Raw genomic sequence first — 10,000 nt, 5'->3', positions numbered from 1 at the left:
ATCATACACACACACGATGCTACCATCATTACGTTGTTAACACACTCCCTACCACCATCACTCACAATCACTCCCAGCGATTTCCTATCAATCCCACCACCACCAGAGATGTGTAATTTATGTGAAAACTGAAAAAGTACAGGAAAGCTTTGGACGCTTTGGCCGCTCTGACGTGACAGGATTCTACGTCATGAACATGATCAATCTTACTATTTTATTTAAAGGCCGTCTATTCCGATTGGTTGCTGGTCATTGGTCGCTGAACCGCGTCATAACTCATTACCATAAAGTTGACTTACTTTCAACTTTGTGCTTGACGTTCAAGTCGCTCAAGACGCCCGAAACGCGACGCCGACGGATTTTGCCGCTTCCACTGAAAATGAATGACTTCCTGAATCTTTGGAAGCTCAAGTCGGCGGCGGTGTGTACGTACAGTAAGGCCACAACGTCTTATCTGCCTTCACAGCTCTGGCTTCTGTTCATCTCCAGTTGAATGGTTCAGGAGCTACTGGGAAACCTCATCTCTGGCTCCATGTGTCTAGAGTGAGCCGCTTGATCTGGCAATATGACCACCTCCGGTTTCTCCAGAGCAGAGCTAGTGTGTGAAGTGCAACCATCACCAAAAACCACCATCACCAAAAACCCATCACCACTGATCAGACCCAGCCATGGGGCGTGATTGAGCCCCCACGCAAAAACACAGAACAGGTGTCGGCGACGGAGCAGCCATCCCCGAGGCCTCCACCTGGAGCCGGCTGAGAAGGGGGCGGCGTGCGTGTCTCACCTATGCCGCCCGTAGGCATGGGCGGGCCTTGCCCGGGGAGAGGAGGTGGCGGAGGGGGGGCAGGAGGAGGAGGAGGTGCTCCCGGAGGAGGAGGAGCTGACATGGGTGGGACTGCAAGCCAGAGTTGGGGGAGGGGGGGGGGGGTGAATATATAATATAAAGCTCAATATAAAACAAATATATTCAAGTCAACATCAACACACAACAGGCATATAGTTTAATTCACTTCACACACTCAGACAGGCACACAGGTTTAAAAAAACACTGCCAGACAGTTACTTAATCTGCTCCATCAGACACAACTGGGGTGGACTGCTAGAGAGAAAGGCAGGTTATATTCAGCCACTGGGCTGCTGAAGTGGAGAGACTGTGATGGCAGACACAATAGAACACATTCTTTTATTTGCATGCAAGTGTGTGCAGACCAGCACTGGGCAGCCAACGGCACACCTTCAGACACTCAGACACACACACACTTCTCTGCATGGACCAAAGTATGCATGCTTTTTGTGGACACTGTTCTATGTCTGACTGTTGCCATGGTGACGGGACATGACGAAAAGAGAGTGCTCCGTTTCTCTACCTCGGTCCCTCATCCTGTCTGCAGAACCTTAGGGAGAGGAGAACACACTTCTCTCTCTCTCTCTCTCTCGCCTGCTCTCAAGTGTTCTTCTCTGTAACGTATCCCTCCCTCTCACTTTCCCTCTCCCCGAGTCATCATTTCTCCCTTCTCTTTCTCATCATGGACTCTTTCTCATCACTCGACTCACCCTTTATTGCTTCCCTCATCTCTCCCCAGCTTACCTGCCTCTGGCCTGTGATGTTTGCTTTCCACTGTGAAATGATTTTATGTGTGTGTGTGTGAGTGTGTGTGAGAGAGAGAGAGAGAGAGAGAGAGAGAATGTGTGTGTGTGTGGTGTAGGACTGAGGTTGCATGAATCAGCACAGAAGAGAAAGGAATGTTCAGACAGAATCAAACCAAGAGAGATGGATAGGGTTTGTGTGTGTGTGTGTGTGTGGAGAAAGTGGGTCTATAATTGAGGGCCAGTCTCCCAGCCCTGCTGATTAATCCTGTCTGATAAGCATGTGCTTTGTTCTCACCCTCTCATTCTGTGAATTCACTCATGGATTAATGCCTCAGTGCTGATTTGATGTCCTTTCTGTCTGGCACCACACACACATGCCGAGTGTCTGTGTGTGTGTGTGTGTGTGTGTGTGTGTCACACAAATGCAAGCAGACCACAAATACATATATCTAAAACGAGCATAACAGTCACAAACAGTCATGAACACAAGACACTCTGGGAAATCCATATCCACTATTTCCACGCAAGAGCAGCCAAGAGACACAGCGTAATGGATATTCAATATGAAAATCAGGCCTCTTTCATCTCTCACTCCCAAGCACACACAAACACACACAGGTGTGGAGAGGCTATGGGTTGAGACTAACCTTGTCCAGAGTTAGGAATGGATGGGGTTGGTACAGCTATGGGAATACCAACACTGTTGCCTCCGCTGTTCTCCCGACTGCCACTACCTCCACTGCTGCCGCTGAGGGACAGAAAGAAAGAAAAAGAAAAACGTTAGCCATATCTTCATCATCTGTTTGCTCACTTGAACCTACTTCCCACTTTCTTCAGGTGACCTGTTTTTTTTTCCAGCAGGCAAACATTTTCCCTCTCAAAGTCTATTTGGCTCCACAATATGGAGGTGACCTACATAGCACCCATCCACCCACACCCACCCACACACACCCACACACGAACATGTGAGCTCTACACTACAATCTCATGTCGCAAGAGCTCATGCACCCCTTCGTTTCCACCCTACAACATGCTTCCTGTCCCAGTCATTAAAGAAGGAAGCCATGATGGCCTCCTTTCATTGCTCGCCCTTTTGAGGTACAGACAGTAAACTCCTATTAAGGACACACGCAACACTGTGCGTAGCACACATGTACAGGCTGTCAAATGGCTGCTGTCATCATCCTGAAAATCATGTTTTGAGACACGCTCTAATGGCTTCTCTTGAAGAGAAGGCTTAAGAGGAGTCAGTCTAGCCCTTCCCTCCCACTACTAGAGGACCAGGGGTCCAACTAGCACCCCAGAAGTCCCTTCTGTCATTCTCTCAATCCTGATCTACCCATATCTCTCTCTCTCTTTCTCTCTATCCCTCTCTCTCTCAGCTCGCCCTCCCACCGTGTGTTTCTCATCTTTGCCAGTCTAGCTGGGGGCTCGGTAGCTTTCTCACAGCAGGGGGTGCACTCCAGTATAAGCACATTACCGGCACATTTCTCTCTCCCTCCTTCATCGCCCTCTCTCACTCGCTCGCTCCACCCTTCCTTCACCCATCTCTCACTTCGCCTCTCTGTCTTCCGTGTTCTTTTCTTCTACATCCCTGTTGTCTCACAGCAGAGAACACATTTCTTTTTGCTCCACCCATGAGAACTGAAGGCAATCTGTGTTCCGTGCAGACATCCTGTGTGTGTGTGTGTGTGTGTGTAAGAGAGATAGCATAGGGGAAAGGAGCATGTGTGTAGAAGTAAGTAAGTGTCTGTGCACAAACATGTGTGCCTGTGTGTTATTTTGTTATTGAATGAGGTCCTACGGTGCTACCAGAGATGGAGAACCTGAATAAGCGACTGCTCCTTGCAGAGCTCTAATCAAATACTGATGTGTGTGTGGGGGGGGGGGTCTCTCTCTCTCTCTCTCTCTCTCTCTCTCTCTCTCTCTCTCTCTCTCTCTCATCAACATTATGGAGTTTAGTGCCTTCACCCTTCCTGCAGGCTTTAAATGACAGAAATAGCCTACAAGTTAAACTCACACAGCCTCCATTGCACATTTATGAGTGCAGAATAAAACATGATGATGAGTGCAAGTTGTCGCATAGCGTAAGTGAAAGGATGACCAGAAGACCCACTTCAGCAGTGACCGCTCTCCTCCCTCTGTCCCAGTAACTCAAATCACTAGCAAAGACATGCAAATGCCCTGGTTGTACCTGTTGCGGTCACAATGTATTCCTAATGATTCTCAACATGAGGATAATACACATATCCACAAGGAGCTAATGGGGGCCATTTGGGATTTGGCATTAATTTCAACAAATCAGTCTCTCTTAAACTGACTAAAAATTATAAGCGCCAGAAGTATTTAATGTCATTCGCTTTAGCACACGTGCACCTAACCCCTTCCACTAGGCTGTCAGTTTTCATATTTCAAGACTGGGGAAAAATACGACATGGTTCATCAATTGGATACAGAGTCTAGGATGTTCGTGAATACATTTCTGCCATTTGTGTTTATCTAAGTGGCTTGTATTTCAATTTGAGCATTTTTAAATCTAGTCACCCTAATAATATTCTTAATTGCAGATTCATATTCCTCTACTATCTGGCTTTCAAATTCAAACTGTGAGGGAAATAAACATGTGAGTTTTCTGGCTAGCGAGCTCCTCACAGAGTGAGTAAATCGTCGCCATGCCACGCCGGGGTGTAAAGCTGCCAGTCACAGCTGGGGTGAAGGAGGGCACAGCTGCCAGCGGGTCAACTGATTGCCCCCCAGGCGCCGTCCAAGAAGCGGCGGGGAGGAGAAACGTGCACGAGACAGATAAATCAGCCAGGGAAGTAGTTGTGATATTTATACGGCTGGTGGCAGTTGGCTTCAAAGCCCTTTTAGCTAATGAGGCCACTTCACTCACTAACATCTCTTCCTCTCTCCCACTCTGTCTTTATGCATCTCAGCCCCACGGGTGAGGGTACAAGACTAAGACGGCCAGAAGAAAAAAATGTTTTCTTGTAAAAACATGGGTACAAATATTTGTTGCCATGTCCCTTTCAACTGGAGAGAGGGTCAAAAAGAGCAAGTCATAAAAGGGTAACAGGTGTGTGCAGGGTACTATATTGGCTTTTCTTCATTCTCATGCTTCTTGTTCTAATAAGAAGCCCAGTGGACTCGTCTCATAAAGCAATCCTGGCTGCTGTGTGCAAGTATGTCTTTGTTAGTCAACGTACACTTCAAAGCATTTGGGTAGTGATGTTGAGTATGACAAGCATGTACAGTAGGTGTGTGTGTTTGTGTGTGTGTATTTATGTGTGTGCGGGCGTGTTACCTGTGGGTCCTGGGTCTCTGGTTGAGAGAGGCGGTCCGTCCAGGGCTGTGTTGGCCGTGCTGGCTGCCCAGTCTGGCCGGGCTCGTCATGTAGTCATTGGGCACAGTGGGTGGCTTCACTGGCTCCAGAGTCTTATAAGAGGTGTTGCGTCTGTCACACACACACACACACACACACACACACACACACACACACAAATATTCATCCATGAACTGGTCCAGCTTTTTAAAAATGTATGCTAAAAAGCTTAAGTGGAATGTGTTAAGCTTGGGATTAGTGTCTGGTTTCTGTCTCCCACTGCTTGGGGTTTCTGATCTAAATGTCTCCCCCGCCAGGCTTTGTCTATAAACCGGTACATTTGCAATGCATGTTGTGGTGTAGGCGTCAGAGTTCATGTTTTGAAACATAAACTTTCAAAGCACTTATGAGTTTTGCAGTACATTGAATACTATGTTGAGTGCTGAATGTGGCATGTGTCATTGTGTTTTGTGCTATATACAAAAGTGTGGTTTGCTGGCCATTTTGGGTTGACATTGCTTCACAAGGCCTTAGTGGCAAACAGCTTACCCAAGAGTGCCACGACCAGACATAGGCGGGCTGGGTGGCTTCTGAGTTGGCGGATTGGTCCTGGAGAGTGTTCCGGTCCCTCTGATTGGCTGATTGTTTCCATGTTGCTGTTGCAAAATGACAGTTGAGAATGAGTCATAATTCAGGCTTTGGATTTAAACTCCCAGACATAAATCACCACAATACTCATTCCTAATGTAAAAAAGACCCTTATGAAGCCATAAAAACGAACACAGCCAAAAATAGCTGAAATGCTACGGAGCCTGCGAAGAGACATGGTGGGAATTTATTTTTATTGACATAGAAATTTACCTTTTTGAGCTTCTATTGCATTCCCTCGCAATGCCTTTGCGTTCTGTCACAATAAAGTTTTGCATTCCCTTGCAGTAATGTTTTGTTCCCTCGCAAAAAGTCGGAGGCGTTCAGAGGGAACTCAAAACTGTTGGGGAACTGCGAGGGAATGCAAAACTGCTGCGAGGGAACACTACAATAAGGAGCGCAAACTATTGTGAGGGAACACAAAAATATCATGAGGGAATGCAAAAGTAGCTCCAAAAATACATTCACCTCTAAAAAAAATAGTTACCACTATGGCCCTTTGCGGGCTCTGTAAAAATGGTGTTTTCCCTGGGTTCATTAGTCAATTAATGAACATATCAAGGAACTCTACACGGCATGGGACTGGAACTCTACATGAAAGGGAGATTGCCTGATTAAGCTTTACATTAGGAAGGAAAAGGAAGGGAGGAGAGAATAACAGTGCAGTAATGCCAAGATGGCCCAAGCTGTTTCGCCGATTTTAAATTTACACGCATGTCATGCATGTAATGTGTATGTAAGCAAACTAGCGAAACAAGCAACAACATGGTTGCCAACAGCTGAATCTTTCACAATATCCAGCCATCCATGGCTGAGCTTTGGGCTTTAAATATTAACCACAGAGTCAAACTAGTAGTGACATCCAAGTCCCTCGGTGAGCAAAACACGAAGGGTAGCTCTCTTCCCGAGAACCGTCCTTTGAAGAAGGATGTTAAATGTTATCATCATGTGCAACGTAATTAAGCTAGGACCCCTAACGGAGTTAAAGAGCATTAATTGAACAGCTATTAAAGGGCTTTAACCAGAGCGTTAATGGGAAACTAGTGGGCACTAGTGCTATGATACATGGAGTATTAATGACTCACACAGGGAGAGAGTGGGAGAGAGGGACTACTGGGGGTGGGTTGGGTGGGGGGAGGGGAGGGGAGAGGAGGGAGGGTACACGGCTGCTGTGTATCAATAATGAATAAGGGATGGGGTGGGAGACTGGTGGCGAGAGACACACTGGACTTACCTTGGCTTTTAGCCACTAGCGTGGGCAGCGAGGAAGAAAGAGAAACAAAAAAAAATCAGGCATGTCAACATCAGCACGTCTTCAACATTGCAGGTAGAGAAAGAGAGATAGCAGGTGAGACAGACTGGCACAACAGCTACTGTGCTCAGGAGGAAAGCACAGTGGCACGCAGGCAAGTATGTAACACACACACACACACACACACACACACACCTTTAATAGAGCTGACACAGCCCTTCAGTCTACCTAAATTCCACTTTTATTTTGTGTGATGTGCCATTTTTTGTCTGATGTGCCACTCCAACATGATCACACAGAAAGCGAAAGACACTGTGGCTCATCAGCGTGCTCAGATGCAGATGCTAGTACATATTTACAGAATCTTGCATGCTTTATTTGCTCCGTCCATCCATTATTCATACGCTTATGACCTCTCACTGAGAGGATGATTTCTAGTGGCCCGTGGGGGCCTGGTTAACTGGCTGATTCAGTTGCAGTTCCACCCCTGCCTTGAACTGCTCACCAGTGAGTCAAACAATGCTAATTGTTACATCTATAATTCAGAGTCCCTGGTGGCCTGTAGGGGTCTGTTCTGTCTGTAAGGAGCAGAGAGAGTAAACATGCCTGAAGTAGTACTAGTTGGCACAGAAACTGTTGCGTTTTACCTACTTTTAGAAACTCAAAAATCTAGTGTATAAAATGTGTAGAATGATTGTTCTAATGACTGTTGAAGATGGAGGTGTGTGTGTGTGTGAGTGTGTGTGTGTGTGTGTGTATGTGTGTGTGTGTGTGCGCATGTGTTAAAATGCACAACCTTGATACATGTATCACTTGGCTGAACAGGGATGTACTTGTGTGGCCATGAAGGCCACAAGAGGAATGGAAAAAAGGGAAAAAGGGAAAAATGAAAAGAGAGAAAACATCTCCTGCATTCCAGGAGCCGCTGACTAGATTAAGAGTCAGCTGATGAAGGGGAGAGTAATAAGTCTCATCTGTTGACGCAAGCGCAGGAAAACACACGCTGGCAGTCCATAGGTACCAGGGCAAAAGAGAGAGAGAAAAACGCTCTCCTCCTGATGTTCTCCAACGTAGGGTACCATGCACGAAATGTGGATGAGAACCTCAGCATCAGAGAGAAGTTAGGTCATTTATTCTTAGGGTGGAGGCAGTCAATGTGGTGCTAGAGCCAGCACTGTGGGTGGAACAGCAATGTCGTATGTGAAAGTGTACAGGGTTGGTAAGTGTAAAGGGTATAGAGCAGGTGCATGAATGAAAAGAAGGACTGCAGGTAAAACTGCCTTCTTGGGGATGGTGGCTTTGGAATTGGCAACAAAACTTTTCTGATATTACACCTACATGAAAATGAAAGTATACCATTTTCCTGATTTGTGTGTGTGTGTGTGTGTGTGTGTGTGTGTGTTTCTCTTTATCCTTTTAAATGTGCCTTCTTATAAATAATCTCTGAGAATCCAACCCCAACCAGACAAGAGATAAAAGTATTTGCCGCAGTGCATCACATTAAAACTCCCTCACAGACACACACATAAAAAAAAAGAAATCCAGACTCCGATTCCAAATCTAACAACATGTTTTTCCAAAGAGAACAGGCCAAACTAGGTCTGCAGCATCCCCCTAAGACTTTAGACCATGCAACAGTCCACAGTCAAGGTTACACATTGCAGCGGCTGCCGCTTATGCAACTGGGCAGCTGGCACATTTAACCCTGTTTTAGGGAGACACAACGGAATGTCGCTGTAGGGTATTGATCGGTTTGCTTCCTATGTGGAGAGATGCACTGGCGGCTTTATGGGAAATCGATAAACCATAGTGTGTTGAGAGCGTGAATGAATGGTATTTATGTGGTGTTGTCCGTTTGGGGGGGGGGGGGGGGGGTTGCGGTGTGTGTCTGTGTGTGTGTGTGTGTGTGTGTGTGTGTGAGTGAGTGAGTGTGTGGATGTCACAGTGTCTCTAATCCCCGTTTTGCACTCAAAGGATGCTGGAAATCCGTCCAGATTAAACGCACTGACGCGTCTGCAGGAATGGTCCAGCTGACACCCAGAGCTGGGGGCCAATCACAGAGACTGCCTTCACATGTGCGCCAACATGCTGGACTTAGTTAGATAGGGACACCAGCAACATGGACCATTATTATCTACTACTCACAGTGGTTCACCTGTGCATGATCCAACAACGTAAACACCAGGACCAACAGGGATGAATCAATTCTTTACTAAAATTAAACAAATGAACATTGATAAATCTAGATTTCTTCCATCTCCTTTGAGCTTCCTGGTTTGAATTTTTTTTTCTGGCTTTTTGTATTTTTTCCTGTGAAATAGTCAGACGGTTGCTGTCTTTGCCCTAGCCATGCCGATCTCTCTTTGCTATGGCAACAGACTGACAGCTGTAATTGATTGGGTGATGGATGAACGGATAGCTAGGGGCCTGATGTCATTTCAGCTGACCGGCGTGTGATTGGAGCTGAAGGGTGTATGTCGGGCTGATCTGTGTACGTGTGTACACAGTCTGTGGCTATGCCTTTGTGCTTGATATCTCTTTTTGACTTTTACATTTTCACTCTTTTTGTCCGAGTGCAACAAACTCAATTTTGGCCAGGGGAGAACTTCAGAGAGAGAAGTCAAGGAGCTTTGCTGTGCGTCTGGTAAAGAAACCTGTGTGTAATGTGTGGTCTCTCTACATGGCAGGGGAGGCTCTTGAGACAGAGGCTCTGTGACCTGGCACAGTGTCATGTCAGCTTTGTGCACTGCTACTGATGGATCAATTCCAAGAACAGACACAGCAACAGAGCTTAATGACCACTAAGACAAGTTTAAAATAAGACACAGGAAGAGAAGAAGCAGTGTGAACAGTTAAAGACACAAACAAAAGGTGAAACAGGATGATGCAAGTGTACAACAAGAGAAAGAGAGAAAGAAAGACAGATAGTGAGAGAGACGAAAGACAACAAAAGACATGGTAAACTGGAACAAAGAAGTACAGTAGTAGCAAAAAAGGAGAACACAGGCGAAGGAAGAGAGAGCTGATGGAACAAAATGGTGGAAAGTGAATTAGACATGAACAGATGAATAGGAAAGAGTGGCCCTGGTTAACTCACCTTCACCCCGTGGCCTACGTCGTCCAGCACGGTGTAGTCGATGGGCTTCCTGATGTAGCGCACCGGCCGCTCCATGTTGGCCGGAGCGATG

At 46.4% G+C, this 10,000-nt stretch overlaps 1 protein-coding gene across 5 annotated transcripts in view; it reads right to left on the bottom strand.

Annotated features, from left to right (window-relative positions):
- abi1a (abl-interactor 1a) overlaps nucleotides 1-10,000 on the bottom strand; it is a 44,300-nt gene that overhangs the window by 7,584 nt on the left and 26,716 nt on the right. For 4 of the 5 annotated variants that reach the window (XM_076290763.1, XM_076290764.1, XM_076290768.1 and 1 more), the window contains exons 3-7: nucleotides 9,910-10,000; nucleotides 5,462-5,568; nucleotides 4,895-5,044; nucleotides 2,238-2,338; nucleotides 785-895 (exon numbers count right to left, since the gene is read on the bottom strand). The exon at nucleotides 9,910-10,000 is cut by the window's right edge and continues 86 nt beyond it. In XM_076290763.1, the coding sequence (XP_076146878.1) occupies nucleotides 785-895; nucleotides 2,238-2,338; nucleotides 4,895-5,044; nucleotides 5,462-5,568; nucleotides 9,910-10,000 (560 nt within the window). The remainder of the gene's footprint in view (nucleotides 1-784; nucleotides 896-2,237; nucleotides 2,339-4,894; nucleotides 5,045-5,461; nucleotides 5,569-9,909) is intronic. The other variant, XM_076290767.1, reaches the window with a different exon arrangement.

The sequence above is a fragment of the Alosa pseudoharengus genome, unplaced genomic scaffold (assembly GCF_046254945.1).
Source record: "Alosa pseudoharengus isolate Yale_2024_CS ecotype anadromous, Long Island Sound unplaced genomic scaffold, YU_APseudo_1.1 YU_APseudo_1.1_scf_18, whole genome shotgun sequence".
Classification (NCBI taxonomy): Eukaryota; Metazoa; Chordata; class Actinopteri; order Clupeiformes; family Clupeidae; genus Alosa; species Alosa pseudoharengus.
Note: the sequence above shows the minus strand (reverse complement) of the source record. Positions and strands in the feature narration are given on the sequence as shown.